We start from the raw sequence: 18,915 nt of genomic DNA, 5'->3' as shown, positions 1-18,915 counted from the left end.
GCACAGCACCCCACACTACCTGTACATGACATGACATCATACCTCATTAGCCGCAATTTGCAACTCTAGATTTTTTTACAATGGGTTGAATCTAGAGTTGCAATCCCCTCCATCCATTTCCTATTCATTATTTTCGGTTTCTGATCTGCTGGTCTTAAATGACGTTAAACTCACCAACATTGCAGCTGTAGTCCAAGCTTGAATTATCCTCTTTCAATCTGCCGAGCTTGTTTTTCATAAAAATCCACCGTAGACAACTTATGAGTTACTTTCTGTCCAAAATATTCCAAGAGTTCACAATCCGAGCCGCCATATTGTATTTTTGCAACGTGCCGTAAAACAAGATGTGAGGGGGAGTGCTTGTTTAATAGAAGGCTGTGCGTGATGGGGCGTCACACTGCGTCTGCCTCTTCTTTGGGTGTCTTACCTGCGCAGGTAAGATTCTATTAAACAAGCGCTCCCCCTCACATCTTGTTTTACGGCACGTTGCAAAAATACAATATGGCGGCTCGGATTGTGAACTCTTGGAATATTTTGGACAGAAAGTAACTCATAAGTTGTCTACGGTGGATTTTTATGAAAAACAAGCTCGGCAGATTGAAAGAGGATAATTCAAGCTTGGACTACAGCTGCAATGTTGGTGAGTTTAACGTCATTTAAGACCAGCAGATCAGAAACCGAAAATAATGAATAGGAAATGGATGGAGGGGATTGCAACTCTAGATTCAACCTAGCCCCTTTCGGGACCCTACGTAAAACTTTTTTGATATTTTGTTTAGTTTTACGTTGGGTCCCTGCTCGCTAGTGTATTTTCGTATGGAAATTCCTAAATGCGGATGTGGAGATTCTCTCTAAAACGCCTCCCCGCGGCATGTGACGCCATTATTTTCCTTGAGTTATTCTGAATTCGGTAACTTTAAGTAGCTATACATCCCGGTGCGAATATCTCCTGTGGCGCGGAAGCCGTTAAGTATTTTTAATCTTTGTTTGACCGATTTGGTCGCTTTATTTCTTCTTGTTTGTTTACCGTTTATTGTACCGCCTCCCGGTGTGCGGTTGGCTTGTGAGGCTACGTCCCTGCCTCTGATCTGCTGTGTCATAGCTATAGCGCCACTAGCTAGCCAGATAGGCGGTACAATGAGGTGTCAATAAACAAGAAGAATCCAAGCTTCCAAATCGGGCAAACATATATTAAAAATACTTAACGGCTTCCGCGCCACAGGAGATATTCGCACCGGGATGTATAGCTACTTAAAGTTACCGAATTCAGAATAACTCAAGGAAAATAATGGCGTCACATGCCGCGGGGAGGCGTTTTAACATGTAAACATGAGCCAGTAAATGTTTTAATCAGGTGGCATGGACGACGAGGAACAGGACCCAATGCACTGGGTCGAACAAATGTCAGAAACTTCAGTAGCATTTGGGTTCTGCTTGGAGGGCTAGATTCAACCCATTGTAAAAAAATCTAGAGTTGCAAATTGCGGCTAATACCTCATATGGAATGGAATCATTTTGATTGTGGTGGCGGGTCATATGATGTAAGAAGTATGTTTTACTTCATGATCAATAAAGATAACAATCAATCAATCAATTAATCAAAAGGACACAACAATGACAAACTTCTTGTCACATTCACCCACCTGGAGGGGAGAGAGAGACCTGCTGGGATGTTGTGTCTTATGAGCCCAGCCCTCTTTAGCAACAAGCTAACAAACAGGCTAAGAGCTATAGCCACCAACAAGTCCACTCACTCACTAACTCACACACCCACTGGTGTCACACTGTGACGTAACGTTTATAATGCTAATGCCTGCTGCTATGTACATACGTGTACACAATATTTATGAACTGTCACTGTGGGACACAGAGCGACAGACACACACTGGCGCAGGAACGCTTTACTACTGGCTAAAGTTTGAGAATCTCTCTCTCTTTCTCTCTCTAGCCTCGGTCCCAGGCTTACTCATACTCATCTGCGAAGAGTGTGTATCCCATAGCCCAGGGGGACGGTCGAGTTGTGATTCGCTAATTGGGTTTAGGGTTTTAGACTAAAATGTTGTCGATTATTAAAAAATAAAACAAATTATATACCAATTATATTCTAACAATAACGATGATTCATATTGAAGATATATATTTTTATCTGTTTGAATTTTGTTGTATGAATGTTGTATTTTCTATGTTCAAGTTCTATTTTCTTCATGTTGTGTTACAACCAAAACCAAATAAATAATTGTACTCTTCATCTCTTGTGTGCTTGTACAGGAAGAAGAGTGCGCTGCATGGGCACATCCATTTTAATTTGGAAAATCTTCCTGTGTAAAATGTTTCTTTTAATTTGGAAATGGTCTGAAGTAATGCAAAGTATGATTGAAAATATGCACACTATACATTATCAGACCTAAATGTGTCCTTATTTATGCCCATAATGCCCAGGTTTTGTGGCAAGAAATAGTAGACCTGGCCTTAGAAATGTTAAATACTTCAGATCATTCTCCTTTTATTATTTTATTTTAATAGCCAAAGAGCTGCCCACATTGCTTATGCGTCCACTCTTGAACCTTGAATATATGCCAATCACTATGTCCACAACCGCACATGACACGCAGCACCTTGAAGCACCTCAAATTGTAACCCCTTTTGGAACCCTCGGTTATCCTTTCTGAATTTTGGACGGCGGTACCCTAGGGTCCCTCGTAGGTTTTCTCCACCCTCCATAGGACGCAAATGTACCTACTGTCTATTCACGGAGACCTGTGCGGTCGCTTGAGTGTTGGTGAGATGTTTCAAAGATGCATAAAACAGCTATAGGAGACAGCGGGAACGTGTGCGAAACGGCGCTAATCGGAGTTGCCGAAGTTTTGCTTCGTTGAAATTCTCTCTTCCTCACTTCCCATGTCCCGCCTCCCATGACACAACAGCATTATAAACATCCTGCATGTACGCGGTCGGCCAATCAGAGGCAGTAACTAGGACGTGCAGCTAGCCAGTCTCGGTGCGGGAGGCGGTACAATGGGAAGTCAATAAGGAATGTCTCGGTGCGGGAGGCGGTACAAAGGGAAGTCAATAAGGAATGTCAAGGAAGAGAGAGGAGAGAGAAGTTCAGCGAAGCAAAATTTCAAAAAAAGATTCAAAATACTATAATACTATATAAAACGGCAACTCTGATTAGCGCTGTTTCGCACACATTCCCGCTGTCTCCTATAGCTGTTTTATGCATCTTTGAAACATCTCACCAACACTCAAGCGACCGCGCAGGTCTCCGTGAACAGACAGTAGGTAAATCTGCGTCCTATGGAGAGTGGAATAACCAACGAGGGACCCTAGGGTACCCCCGTCCAAAATTCTGAAAAAGGTAACCGAGGGCGCCGAAAGGGGCTACATAAATTGTAGCTCTGGTCCATAGCTCTAATGGCTTCATTAGAGCTATGGACCAGAGCTGCATATCATGAAGGCATTAGAGCTATCCGAGCTACTCAAATTGCTAATACTGTATATAATTTCTGTTTAATTTCTATATTTATTTTTCACTAGCCTTAATTATGTCTCTTTTTTATTGTTATTTATTTTATTTTTACTGCTACTACAATAACAACATTTTATAATTGTATTTTTTTTTTACTCTTGTGTGCTCATCATTTTGCATAGATAAACAAATCTGGACGTTTTCTCCCCTGACTACCATCTCAGCCAATCGAGGCGCGCACGTCCCTCCGGTCTATGGGATCTATCTAGCCTGTGGGTGGTGGTGTTGCTTTCTATCTAACTTGTGGCACCTCTGCTGCTCTCACATCTACAGCCAAACGAACCGCAGCGGGAGTCCGCCGGGGACGTTTGTCTCTCCTCTCCGGGGGAGGAGGACATCACCGTGGGTGGAGGAGGGCTTCTTACCGGAGGGTCGGGCCGATGCAGACGGTGTCGGTGCTCTCGATCTCCCGCAGGATCCGTTCATGCTCCGCGGCTGTCTCTATACTCGCCATCCTGGCATGTTGTTGGGAGTCTTTCTTCTGACTCTGACTGAGCTGCCCTGAACTGAGTGACTCAATACCGTGGCCCCGCCGTTCGCGTTGCCATGTCCGCTCATTATAAGCGAATTTGGTTTAAACCAGTGGTTCTTAAAACAAATCAAGTGTATTTTTCACCCCAAATGACAAAAAGAAACTATATGTGGACTGTGGAATGTTTTTGTCACCCCACTTGTTTGTGACGTCTACGGAACCATATTAAACCCTGTCAATGCTTATTTTTCAATAAAAAAGGTATTTTAATCCACTCAGTTTCTGAATCCTCCATTGTAAATGCGGTAAACGGCGCAACAGAATATTGCCTGCGCCCCTAGCGGCCAGGGTTCTCTTGCGCATTTACAATGGAGAGAAAAGCAAGATGGCCGCCAGTTTCCGAGACAGAGTAGATTAAAATACCTTTTTTATTGGAAAAATAAGCATCTGCGGGGTTTAATATGGTTCCGTAGACGTCACAAACAAGTGGGGCAAAAATAAAAGCAGCTTAGGTAAGAGTGATTTAAAGGCACCAAGGTTGCTTTCTCGACGTTAGGGGCAGGGTTAACGTTTAGACTCTCGTAGAGAGATTCGTCAGAATCGAAAAAAAACCTCTACGAGAATCTAAAATGTTGGGCTAGGTGCACTCATCCAATGTCATTTTGAGTATGCATGCACCTCTCATGGTACTCTAGCACCAGACTTATGGTTAGAGTGTCCGCCCTGAAACTGGGAGGGTCCCCAGCCGGGTCATACCAAAGACTGTAAAAATGGGACCCAATGCCTCCCTGCTTGACACCTGGGTTGGATTGGGGGTCAAATCAACTAATGATTCCCGAGCACGGCCGGTGCACGCTGTGGCTCATCGCTCCAAGAGATGGGTCAAATGCGGAGAACAAATTTCACTGCGGTAACGTGTGACAAATCATACGACTTTGACTTTGAAAGGCATGATTAAAAGCAAAACTTCAAACACAAACATCATACTAATTCTAGGATGGAATGACTCAGGACAGAGTATACAGCAACTTGCAATGGGTCTGGTCATAAAGATACTCTGCAAAACTCTTGATCAGATTTAGATTTTGTGTAGTTCTGCTTGATCCAAACAATCAAGATTACCTAGCTTCATCCCACTGGAAGGCTGGATTTGCAGTGAATTACCACAGCAAAACACAACTTTTATCGTTGATTAAAAAACATATTTTATTTTGTCACTTATGCAGAGAGCTCTTGCCAACCGGCAACCTCTAAGAAGTGTATTCAACCAAATAAAGAGTTTGTGATAATAACAATATTACAAAAATCCTTAATAAATGGCTCTAACTTGCTATACTGTCCGGCTCGCTTATTTTGCGATGTATCCGGTGGCAATATACAGTAGGTAGGATTAGATCACTGATATATTCAGGATCTGGTAAATCTTCAAAATCTGGGTCAAGGACAGGTGATTCTATCGTCTATCCTGAATTTCGTTGAACTCCTCCTGGCTGGGACCAAATCTGTCTGGATTGTCTGATCCTGGATGAACAACATATAAGATTTAAAAATCTCATCTGATCAGATCAGGGATTGAACTTGTGCGGCCTGGAACAGTGTAGGGCTGTCAAACTGCTTTAATAACGTGAGAAACAGACAAACACACATACAGGGAGCTCCAGTGATCTTGTGAGTCGTTCACCCCTACCAAAAGGTGAAATGCCCTATCAACAGCCATCAAAATATCACCTGGACGAGTTGCAGCTGGACATCTTCTCAGAAATTACCCCCACCCCCACTCCAAATGATTTATGTACATAATACTATGCACTATATTGCTAGTGTTGATAATGTATTGACTGTTAGTGTATGTCTTCAAATGTCATGATGAATTAAATACATAGGACCAACAATGGAAATTTGCATTTTACAAACTGTTAATAAAGTAGCCTATTCAATCAATCAATCCATCAAATTCAATCAAATAATCAATCAATCAATCAAAATATACAACAAGTAACTTTACAGAAAGAAACATGTCCAAGTTCGATTATAATGAGCGGACATGGCAACACTGCTCGCCGGCTTGCCTTGTACAGTGCGTCATGTAACACTTGTGGGTTTGGCTTGTTTATTTGCCCTGTCGTGGTCCGTGCATGCGGAGTCGCGGTTTATTTACTAATCAATCGATTTAATCCATTTGGAAAAGCTTAGATTTGATTAAAGTTTAAAATGTGTGATTAAAGTTTATATTTGAACCTTTCTTAACCTTTTCTGGTGAATTGAATTTGAATATGAAGGACCCCAAATTCCCAATGAAGCCATAGAGGATGTTCTTGGGTTTTAAATCCTTTTAGCAAACAAAATCAATCAAAACCTCCAAGTTTGATTAAATGTAGTAATGCTGTAAACAGCCACACGGGGGCAATGAATTAACATCAAATGGAAACTGAATGATGTAGGCTAGATATTAAAGTGAGTCATTTCACTTTTCACTTTCACTGGCCATATATGGCACGTGTCTTGAGTGTACAGGGTTTGATCCAAGGTTCAAGGTTGGACATTATTGTTACATCTTGTGTACATATTAAAGAGTGAAACTTATTTTTGTTTGGTTTCCTCCGTGAGGTCAGATCAACATATGGAATGCCAGAACAGGAAGAACGGGTGGGGAATGATCAACATAATGGAACAGAACAGGTCAGCTCCATATATGGAGATCTAAGCGTTTAAGGTCAGATATAGAGTTGCTGGCCGGCTCTGTATACGCAGATCTATGTCATGATCAGTCTTCTCCATGTAGGCCTATGGTTAGGCTTAGATGAGGTCAGTGGCATACAGTGGCGTATCCAGGAATTACGTTTTGGGCAGGCAAGATGTGTTAATTGTCGTCTCCCCCCTGCGCACAATCATAGCACTAATGGTTTACATTCCAATGGGTGAGGGTCGCGCTTTACCGCAACGGCCAACCAGCTGTCCACTAATAGTTCTCAGGTCTTGTTTTTGTCCTCTTTTTTTCTCATTGTATGGACTTTGGACAGGCAGAAAATGGATTTGGACAGGCAGGCAGACGCCTGCCCTCGCCTTATTGTAGATACGCCTCTGCTGTCGTGATCTTCATATGGAGATGGTATATGGTGGCGTGACGTGATGTGTCACAGGGCACCATTTATGGAGATCTAAGGTTCTTCATGTCATGTGACGTCACGATGTCACGAGGCGTGACCATATATGGAGACGTGACGTCACGAGGCATGACCACAATTCTTTGGAGGCATGGGTGGGTGACGGACGGACGGACGGACGGGAAATGCAGGTTTTCATATACAGTAGTAAATGCGACCTACAGTCGCAATAAACATATATTGGTCAGTATCGGCTATCGGATTGAACTTGTCTCTCTCAAGAAAGGAAAGGCCTGCAAGTTCATGAAACCTTGTAGAAAGTTTGGTCATGAGGGGACATTTCAAAAATCTCTAAACGGCTCTAAACTGAGAATCGGCTTGCTATGGCATTAATTTATGGTTGTTCTCAACATTTATGTAATGCAATAGAACTGGAATTTCCACATTTATACCATTACAAAGACCTCAGTCCTGCACTAACGCTATGCAGTAGACGAGATATTCCAGTTACGATGCTTTTCACACAATCTCCTTCAACCACAGTCCATATCTTTCAACATGGATCATGGATCCATATTTGTAGGCTATTTGTTCTATTTCTAATTTGTGTCATTTCTTATTAAATGTGGTTAATGTGCACCATCTATTGGCTGCATTGTAAAACTACACCTGATCTCTGATTTCTGTCAATGAATTCAAGATGTCTAAATTAAAGATAGATACTGGTATAGAGACTGTACTATACTGGGAAGTTAGTGCTTTATTCCTATCAAGACACCTGCAGAGAATGCATGGCAGGTATTTAAACTTAACCAGTAAACTGACCACCAACACTTCTATGACATTGTGCATATATAGGCCTACTTCCTTTTGTTGATTATTTTAGTTTAGCAGGGTTACAGTTTTGTACTGAAATGATTAAACATCATACAGTATTAATACATACTATAGAAAACAGCAGGTTAACGTGTTTATCTCTTTCACCTGCACCAATCATTTCAGCTGATTGAATGATTGTCCAAAATTGCTTATTAGTCTTTAACTTTATTTTGGAGGGAAAGCGTATAATAATGAACAATACACGCATTGTGTGTAATTATGCTGGATCCATTGTTCCCGACCTAGGACGGATAACAGATAACGGCAACATAATACATACAGCAAATCACAGATTGAGTAAAAAAACAAAAAAAAAAGTGTGTTGTAAAAGAAAAGAAAACAAATACATGAACAATAATACATAATTATGCCTAATCATGGAGATATTACAAAACACAGATTTTTGGTTCATCAGCCACACACCTGGCCTGGCCAACAGGGCACCGCCACCCAGGTGCAGTCAATCAGCACTGACCAGCGACGACACCCTAGCAACAGCTGCACCAAGGGCACCCCTCCGCGGACCCCGCGCCCATTGTCCTTTTTCTTATGCCAGAGCCAACAGGAGGCTCTACCTGCCTTGTTCTTGGGGGGGTTACAATGCACTGAGAGGTCTCAAGGACTGCGGTTTGCTTCCTATAGGGTCCTCCTCCTACACCAGACTGTTGGTCTGTGTGACGTGCATGCGTCGATCCGTCCTTGTCCACACTTGGCCTTACTCATGGTGTATTTGAGTCAAGGTGGTCCATCCGGTCATCCGGTGGCACTATCAGTCTTTCTTTTATATGAGTTCCCCAGAGAAGGCGGTCATGTTTTGTGTACATCACTAAAATCCTTAACCTTCTATACGTTTGTGTCGTCACACATGTGAATGACAGAGTTAAACAATAATCAATGTGAGATATACATACAATGTATACATTGGGTACGTATACTGTACGTATAGGTCATAGCAGCACCAATTGTCAGGAAGGGCTTGATACATTTGATGTATTGAAAAATACATAGCATTAAAAAAAGGCTATTATGCGGAATCAGCTGGATATCTAACCTTGATCCACTTGTCAAACACTTCTGGAACGTACAATACCTATTTTTTTGATTAATTCAATGTTGCAGTTAAAGCTCTTATGTTCAACCCATTTTGGGCGGGAACCCCTTTTGGTCTTAGCATTATGTTATGCTTTAGCTATTGAAAAATAGCAGATCTACAAGCTCGTAGCGCGCCACCGAGTGGCGCGCTACAAGCTTGTCGATCTGCTATTTTTTTTAAACACCATACAGTTCAAAAGCAAAAGTGTACCGCGAGGGATCACGAAAGCGCACACGTGTGCATCTCGTCGTCGGTCTCATAGTGACCCTGAGCCGCCAAAACCAGCTGGTCAAACGCATGCTGCACACCTTCCTTTGTGCGGGCGGAGCACTCGACGTACGCGACGGCGTTCAGGTGACAGGCCAGCTCCTCCGCCGTCTCCGGAGGGACGGGCGTCTGTCTCGTCCTGGCCAGCGTCGCCACGGTGGAGGGGTCCTCCCTCAGGTCGCTCTGCAGGCCCACCAGCAGGTAGGGGCAGCCCGGGCAGTAGTGGCTGATCTCGGGTATCCACCTGTCTTGGACGTTTTCGAACGAAGAGGGGTCGACGACGGAGAAGCACACCAGGACCACGTCCGTTCCGGGGTACATGATGGGGCGCAGCCTGTCGTAGTCCTCGCTCCCCGAAGCCTCGTACAGCTGGAGGTCGTATTGCTCGCCGTCGATCGTTATCAGCTTTGAGTGATTTTCCATGACCGTTGGAGCAGTGTTTGGCAGCTCAGTGGGGAACGTGTCCGTCATGTAGGTGACTAAAAGGCTAGATATACCCACTAAGCCGTCTCCCACTAAAACACACTTGATGGTCTGCATTGTTGTCCTCGTTTCAAAATCCACTGTTTCTTCCTTGAAGGTCACTTCCATTTATTCTCATTGAAGATGTGTTTATTCCTCTGAGCTGGCCATGAACCTTTGTTGTCGTATACGCCTGGAAAAATATCACGTTCCCTCATTACTTATATACAATTTAGGCATTTAGATTTAGCAGACGCTCTTGATCCAGAGCGACTTACATTTAAGCAAAAACAATCATCTATAAAAAGTAGTTATCATGAATCGTGTATAAACTAAGAACGTAATAGTGGAGTATCTATGTCAACTATACTATACTATATTATATATTATACAATATACATGTGTACTATAAAGTGCTATGACTATGACTACATAAAATGCAATTCTAGTGCTGTCTACATAACAAGCTATAATTCTGTCTAAAATACTATCTAAGTCGACATAAAATGCTATCTAAGGGGCTAGGGCAAGTGCTACGGGCCATGGTGGAGTCTGAAGAGGTGGGTTTTCAGACTACGGCGGAAGATTGGGAGTGAGGCTGCAGTTCTGACTGTGATGCAAGTGTTAATGTTTTTTTTAAATCTTTTACAGTTTTAAATAAAACGTTTTCAGGAAACTGTAAATCCTGTTTCATCAAAGTATTAAGTAATTATTATTTAAAATAGTTCTACTGTTGAACATACATTTTCTTAATTACAGCATGTATTCATTTTACCATTCCTATAGCAACAAAACTAATCCCACTATAACTATTTATTAACCATTAGAGATCTGTATCATACCTGGAAAACGAGGATAAAGATCTTCTTTTCTTTTGAAGAACAATCAACCCAAGATGGAGCAGGTCATCAGCAATACCTGAAAATGAAACAGACGATATCTATCTTCCATCAACCACAGAAAGTAGATGAACCATCCATGACTGTCAGCATTTCATAATAAGCTGGCTCTTTCTCCCCAAGCACATACCGATACTCACCAGGTGAACCTCCCCGATGACCTGATTGGCTGCCCTTTCCAACCAACCTCCAAGGTCTCTGGTACTGTGATGTCATCTATGTTGCTGTCAGAGTGGGTTAACCCATTCTGACCTGAGATCAGATTCTAAAAATGCTTTCTACATCCTGACAGTTTTCCACTCTGACCTGAGATCAGATTCTAAAAATGTCTTCTACGTCAGTCGTTCTTCGATTTTTCAAAAATAGCAGACCCACAAGCTCGTAGCGCGCCACTCGGTGGCGCGCTATGAGCTTGTAGATCTGCTATTTTTCAATAGCTAAAGCATAACATGATGCTGAGCCTGCATTGAATATAAACAAATACTTCACACTGCAGTTCAAAGCTTGCAGATCTGCAACTTTTGATGTTTTTGAATCCTGAAAAGTAATAGTTTTGGACATAATGAGGTTTGCACCCGACAGAGATGATATAACAATATTATACAGTATATCAGAACATAATCAATTACAGAACCACACAAGATGGATATATTGATTTGGGGGCTCCAGGTGAACAGTCTGAACACTAGCATGAAGCACGTGCTTATAGCAAATGCAATTAAGGCGTATAGCTAGGAGGAGGAATGAAGAGTGTGAGGTGTGGATGGAGGCATTATGTAGTGACTTATACCGCCAGTCCGCCCAACACTGACTGGTGTTTCTGGAGTTGTCTTGTATTACTGAAAGGGAGAAAAGAATGATGAACGACACTGACGACAGTCATCCATGGAAACACAACAACATGAAAAACACAATCTACTAATATGTTATCCAGTCTGTCTGTCTGTTTCTCTCTCTCTCTTTCTCTCTACACCCTAGAATAGAGCATCAAACTGTGGCGATACTGAATTCCGTTAAATCCTCATCATGTAGGCTACGTATCTGTTTTGACTCTCGGGCTTAATTGGCACACCTTACACATGGAATCACAAAGACTTTATCATCAACACCCATGTCCACCTTAATGGTCAGCAGAACTATTGATAGCTGGCCAAACAAAAAATAGTTTATTTGGTACAACTCGTGATCCTCCCATTCTCGAGTAACACTGTCCTCTACAAATCCACAATCGGGAACCCCTTTTGGTGTTTTATACATTATGTTATAATTTAGCTATTGAAAAATAGCAGATCTACAAGCTCATAGCGCGCCACCGAGTGGCGCGCTATGAGCTTGTAGGTCTGCTATTTTTGAAAAATCGTAAAAATGTGGCGCAAATCTTTGAATATAATTATACTCTTTCAAAGTGAATGTTTTTAAATCAGGTCTAAATGGGTTAAGAATGTGACATAAGTTAAGCACTCACACATACCTATAGTAGCCTACCTTAACTTGCATTGCAAGATTCATGTTCTTATAGGCAGCCATCCTGCCTTATTTCATGTATAGCTTTATTTTTCTTTTCTTTTCATTACAGGCAGAAGGAAACCGTACATACGTACGAGGACACCAAAATAGAGCACCTTGTTCTCTTCCCTATACTTGGCAGCAGGTCTGTCTTGACCAACAGGTTAATGGAAACCTTCTGGAGAGACCACAGGAAGATAAGATATACACGATATGCATGAGTTTACCCTCCAAATTCCAATGAATAATGTGCTTTTGGTTGTTTCTTTATTGTTATGATGTTGTATCTCCAACTAATACACACTTGATATTCTGCATAGTTGCCTTTGTTTAAAATCCACTGTTTTCTTTGAAAATCATTGAATTTGTTTCTTCCTATCTGTGCTGCTTGTGTTAACTCTGACAGTGGCATGCTCCTGGATTACTTCCTCTCCAAATGTTTTTCACAAAATCATTCCAAAGAAACATGCAAATCCTGCTTCATCACTGTACTGTACTGTTGTTTTGCTTGTCAAATTATTTGACCATTTCAAAACAAAGAAATCACATACAAACATTTAAATCGCATCAAATGTTTTGTAAAATGTGTTTCAAATTAGGCCTATGTAAACTAGCTTCATTATACAGTGAGTCTACATCTACTGTTTTGTTTTAACTAATAGCATAAACTAACATAAACGTGAAATAAATACCACAATCATGACACAAATAGCATTCAGAATGTCTAGATTTCACTAACACTCTGTCTCATATTCAGCATGCATTGTCTACATCAGTAGACTCTCTGTGGCTGCTCCAGTGTGCTCCACTAACCAAGACAACTCTCTGCAGAGTGCAGACAGTATAATAATATCTCAACCTGTCAGTATAGTGTACAGTATGCAGTATTACCTATAATGTAATATGATGTCGCCTATGTTGCGATCAGAGTGGGATAATAAAGAGGATGGTTATAAAATATAAACTTTGTAAGACATGAAATTGCAGATGTATCAGGAGCCCGCATATTTATTCACCTATTAACTATGCATTGTTAAACAAAGAAGCATAACTACTCACACACATTTCTAATATTCACAATAAGCCTATAGGCTAGTGTAAAATGTACATGTTACATTGTACATAGGTGGAATTCTGTGGAGTGTACAGTCTGACATAAAAAAACACCTACTTCTTGCACCATTTCTGTCACTAACCAAAGAGCACGTTGTTGGAGATTTCTTCCTCTCATATTTATATACAAACCTTATTCTTTTGATTGATTGATTGAAATATTTATTAACAGTTTGCAGAATTACAGTACATTTCAAGCACAAACGCAATACAAAGACTGTTAACTGTGAGTGGACGACCCAATTAAGCATTACACTTGTTTACAAGAGGGTCCACCATGTTCAATTCATCAAAACATTTAGAGACGTACAAATAGACACTTTTATATAGTTAAGGAACAGAACAGGAATTCATCATAAAGGAAGGAAAAAGGGGAAAGAAACATATACAGTGAGGGGCAGATTTCATTTTACGGGGCCAGTTTCGAATTGCAGCCGTCCGTAGGTGCCCTTTGAGAGCGGTTTTGAAAGAGTCAAGGGATGTCTTAATGACTGTTGGTAGGGCGTTCCACATTTTGGTGGCATAGGAGCGAAAATAATTTAGTCCCTTGTTTGTGCTGAATCTGGGTTGTACATGGTTTGTTGCACTCCCTCTGGTGTTGTGGGTGTGGACTTCGTTTACATTAATGAAGTATTTAGACAGGTACATGGGTATCTTGGTGGTGTATCGAATCTTGTGGACCAGACCCATTGCAAGATGCTGTACTCTGTCGTCGACCCTAAACCATATTCTAAGTAACATTCCCATGCTTCAAGCTCACAACTAAACTATGAAGGAATAGTTGTTGATTTGGAAGAGGGTGCACTCCCATTTTCAACCAGCCAGAGGAGCCTCAGCACCATACGCAACGTCTTCCAAGTTCCAATAATAGCAGCCAATGTGAAATAGAAGGTAACGGCATTGGTATTGAACAAACAAACAAACAAATAAGATACTCAGATGGATCAGTTTCACTAATGTGATGTCATAATGAGTCATGTCAGATAATACCAGTGCAGTGCCTCCCAAATTGTTGAGTTGGTGAAGTCTATTTTTTACAGTCTATGGTTGAAGTACAGTGTGTGTGTGTGTGTGTGTGTGTGTGTGTGTGTGTGTGTGTGTGTGTGTGTGTGTGTGTGTGTGTGTGTGTGTGTGTGTGTGTGACTGTGTGTGTGTGTGTGTGTGTGTGTGTGTGTGTGTGTGTGTGTGTGTGTGTGTGTGTGTGTGTGTGTGTGTGTGTGTGACTGTGTGTGTGTGTGTGTGTGTGTGTGTGTGTGTGTGTGTGTGTGTGTGTGTGTGTGTCAATGCGTACTTACTTCCCTCTCTTTTTTTTTATTTCTATTATCAAATCTTTATCACAGTCATGATGAGTCATGACAAATAATACATTACAATACAAAACAAGACAAACAACAAACACATGGTCAAGGTGTGGGAGTGACGTCAGAAATGAGCCCCTTAATAAGGCGTGCCGTGTGACATCCCATAGCCTGGAGAGACCGTCTCGAGTCGCGACGCATGCACGGCGCACGCGCGCGCACGCACACACACACACACACACACACACACACACACACACACACACACACACACACGACACACCAGAATTGCATGTGGTCGAAATATATATCTAGAGACTAGAGTCTAGAGACTATCTAAGTATCTATGATAATCTATTTTAGATAGATAGATAGATAGATAGATAGATAGATAGATAGATAGATAGATAGATAGATAGATAGATAGATAGATAGATAGATAGATAGATAGATAGATAGATAGATAGATAGATAGATAGATACAACGTTGCTCTATTCAGTATTGATATACCGGTATTATACTTCCCAAATTAATTGCTGCCAACCATTTTCCAAAGCTTTGTATTTTATCTGCCGGTATCTATATTTACAGTATATTATGAATGACTATAAAGAAAGTCGTCCGTCCGGGAGATGGAACGGTTGTCCGTGGCTACGCGACGCGGTGTTGTGTTGTGTTGACGTTTTGGGAGCGTGAGCGTGAGCGTGGGCTCCACCGGCGCCACACCGAAACTGACGCGCGCATCCGCAACCCCGCAATCCCGCATACCTAATGAGAGTGAGAGAGAAGAAGGAGGAACTGGAACAGTGAGTCAGTCAGTGTGTCTGTGTCTGTGTGTGTGTGTGAGAGAGAGAGAGGTGTGTGTGTGTTTGTGTGTTTGGACGAATGCATATACCGCCATTTGAAACAGGTAAGAGTTGTATTTTCATATCTCTGTATTGTTGCACTTACGCCGATATACTGACTGTAGTGTTGTGTTGTTTTGTAACCGCGTCACACTCACCGTCTCACAGGTGTATGTTTCCTGCTTTGACCATGACCACCGTCTGTAGTGTACTCGTAAAACCCAAGTAAATATGTATGTATGTATGTATGCAATAGCCGGTTCTCTCTCTCTCTCTCTCTCTCTCTCTCTCTCTCTCTCTCTCTCTCTGTGTGTGTGTGTGTGTGTGTGTGTGTGTGTTGTCAAATAAGTGACACGTGTTACTGCATTGTGTCTGTTGTGTATACACAGTATGAGCAAAGATGTTTTTATTTTTTGACTGTCTACTCTTCAAGATCACATCTCTGTCTGTCTGTCTGTCTGTCTGTCCTGTCTGTAGACAGTCATTCTCTCTCCATGTCAGTCTCTGCTGTTCTCGTGGTAGTGAATCAGACGGGAGGAAATTGGATTCTCGGGGTCTTAATTAATGTGTTTATGGATGGATGATGGATCCATAATACTTTCACATGAGGGTCAAGTGCAGGGCCTGGTCAGAGCAGGGTCAGAGCAGGACGTGAGTCACAGCCTGTCAAATGTGTGACATGCAGTGCATGTGTCATGCAGAGTCTTACGTAGCCTACCAATGGTGGGAAAACGTACTCGCACTTTTGTACTTTAGTAAAAGTACTATCAATACTGCAATAAACAGGAATACTATGGATTCCAGGTGTAGTAGATGGAGTAAGAGTATTGGAAATTGGAAATACTCAAGTAAAGTACAAATAATGTCAAATGTACTTAAGTACATGTACTTAAGTACAGTACTTTCCATCTCTGTTACTACTACACTCATTTATTTATTTATTTATCTATGTATGTATACATAGATAATTAGATATACATACTACACAGTGAACGATGCAGTCACTCAACAAGCGGGGTGACTGGAGGACTGTTTGTAGACTCTGAGCAGCACTGCACACTGTATAGCCTACATACTTTGTATCTATATACACTTCATAATCATATCCTGTTTGTCTATACAGAATTGGTATGTTTACTTTGCTTTCTAAGCTTGGAAATTGCTTTACACTAGGGATGCACCGAAAGGGAAATTCTCGGCCAATACCGAATATAGGCAACAGTTGGCCTAAAACCAAATTCCGAATATCCGAATATGATTAATATTATATATCTTTTTTCCTACCATTGCTGGCATGGCCCTACCTTTAAAGCTACCTGATTTATGGCAAAATAAATGGTTATGGCAAAACTTAACTTAAAAAAATAATCACTATTATGGGTCCGTAAAACATTTATTCAGCTCTTTTGAATGCATTAATTGCATACACTATTCAGTGATATATTTTCTGCCTATTCGGCTCGAAACCGAATAGGCCGAAAATGCTTTTTTTTTTGTGCAATTTTCTGCCAAATATCTTCTGCGGCCGAATATTCGGTGCATCACTATTTACACTGCTACCGTGTACGTAGGGATGCAATAGGTAATGGATGTAGGGATTAGCCCATTTTGATCGGGAACCCGTTTTGGTGTTAGCATTACGTTATGCTTTAGCTATTGAAAAATCGAAGAGCGACTGACATAGAAGACATTTTTTTAATCTGATCTCAGGTCAGAATGGGTTAGTGTCCTTGAGCAAGACGGGTGAACCGCAGCGATCCTCCCTGAATGCCGTTCTTAGGTGCAGGCAAAATTGCACAGGTAGCAAATCTGAGCAAATCTACTTGGCCAATACACCAGCAACTAAAGCGTGTGTCATGTATTAGCTGTAGTCTATACTATTGTCAACTACTGTACTGTGTAGGCTGCTAGTCGATGTACCGTACTTACACTATTTATTTGTATCGTTCTTTTGACGGGCAGGCCTTAAATAGTCATTGTTGTATGACTGACTCTTCCAAGTCTTCATTGTGGAATTGACTCTCTCCCAGAGCAGGGGATGTGCAGGAAATGTAATATTTTACTGGCTTAGTTTATTCAAATCAAATGACTTGTCAAGTAACCCGACGGAAAGCTTTTCAGCCAGGTGCAACCTGGCTATACTGTCGATGTTGAGACTAGTGAGGACCTATAGTGCACACTTTTTCATGATTGGCTGCCGCTAGCGCCTCTAAGCCAATGGGAGATAAAACCCATAGTCTGAACGCTGCAACGTGAAGCCGTATCCTCTAAGCCAGCCAAACTAACCCTCTCGGGGGTGCGTGACATGAAAAGGGTAATTGATTGAAAACTTTATTTCAGACACAATGGGTCCATATACAAACAGGGGAAAAACAAGACGGTAAATACAAAACAACAACACAGAGATAGCCTATGTATCAGGCTATTTTCACTCCAGGCAGTCCTTGTCAATTAAAAACATATAAACATTGCCTCCAGTGTTTCCAGAAACATGAGGAAAAGACTGTATCACTCTAATGATGGTTTTATGGTGTTATTTAGCACAAACGTCAAAATCTGATTAACCGCTGGAGAGGTATAGAGCAGTATAGTATACAGCAGCTGCATGTCTCTCAGTGCAGTGACATTCTGTGATTATTTGCCATAATCATATTTAAAAAATACAATCATTTTCGGCCAAATACGACGAGATGCACTGGGGGATGCGTCAGCTATAGGTCAGGAGGTAACAGGGGTGCACGGTTTTGGGGGCCGCTGCGCCCCTCACTTCAATTCACATGAGTGTGATTTTATTTTGTTTTAGAGAAGCCATACATTTTTACCCTTTTTTTCCCACATCCCAATTTAGTTGTTATGCCAATGAATCCCTCCCCACACATTTCTGTGCTCACCTGCCACTAGTAATAAAAGCCTGTGAGGCGCCTCACAGCTAGAAGGTCCCGGGTTCGATTCCAGCCGAGGACCCCTGGGGGCGTAGTCTCTCCTCGGCGTCATCGGTGCAAAAGGGCCTTTCTGCGTGGAGTTTGCATGTTCTCCCCGTGTCCTAGGGTAAGTAAGTAAGTAAGTAGCCTTGCCGAGCCATGAGGCCCATAGGGCAGGAGCCTATCTCCTGTTTCTGTAGCGTGAGGCAGCTTGATGTACAAGTACACCCCCTGGACATGACGCTAGTATGTCGCAGGGACTTACCCCCAATCCAACCCTTGATGCTGAGTGTCAAGCAGGGAGGCATTGGGTCCCATTTTTACAGTCTTTGGTATGACCCGGCCGGGGATCGAACCCCGACCTCCCAGTCTCAGGGCGGACACTCTAACCACAAGGCCACTGATGTCAGGGCTGATGTCACGCCTACCTAGTTGTGACGTCATCCCCTCCTTATATAAGGCATCTTGCCAGAAACGTTCTTTGTCGGATTATAATCTTCAATCAAGTCTGTATGAGAATCTAAAC

General features: G+C 41.9%; 2 protein-coding genes across 2 annotated transcripts in view; both read right to left on the bottom strand.

The window, feature by feature from the left end:
* exoc6b (exocyst complex component 6B) overlaps positions 1 to 4,043 on the bottom strand; it is a 132,998-nt gene extending 128,955 nt beyond the window's left edge. The window contains exon 1 of the mRNA XM_083788736.1: positions 3,895 to 4,043. Coding sequence (XP_083644862.1) covers positions 3,895 to 3,983 — 89 coding nt within the window. The 5' untranslated portion in view covers positions 3,984 to 4,043. The remainder of the gene's footprint in view (positions 1 to 3,894) is intronic.
* A 5,253-nt stretch (positions 4,044 to 9,296) lies between these two features.
* On the bottom strand, positions 9,297 to 10,774 carry LOC310876021 (cell division control protein 42 homolog; the record flags this gene model as incomplete). The annotated part of the gene is made up of 2 exons (XM_083789468.1): positions 10,649 to 10,774; positions 9,297 to 9,999 (listed from the first exon to the last, which is right to left on the bottom strand). Exon 2 carries the CDS (start codon positions 9,933 to 9,935, stop codon positions 9,297 to 9,299), a length of 639 nt encoding a protein of 212 aa, XP_083645594.1. The 5' UTR covers positions 9,936 to 9,999; positions 10,649 to 10,774.
* Positions 10,775 to 18,915: the final 8,141 nt, after the last annotated feature.

This window comes from Protomyctophum parallelum (genome assembly GCF_964188405.1).
Source record: "Protomyctophum parallelum genome assembly, chromosome: 18".
Taxonomy (NCBI): Eukaryota; Metazoa; Chordata; class Actinopteri; order Myctophiformes; family Myctophidae; genus Protomyctophum; species Protomyctophum parallelum.
This window is presented reverse-complemented; position numbering and strand designations above follow the sequence as displayed.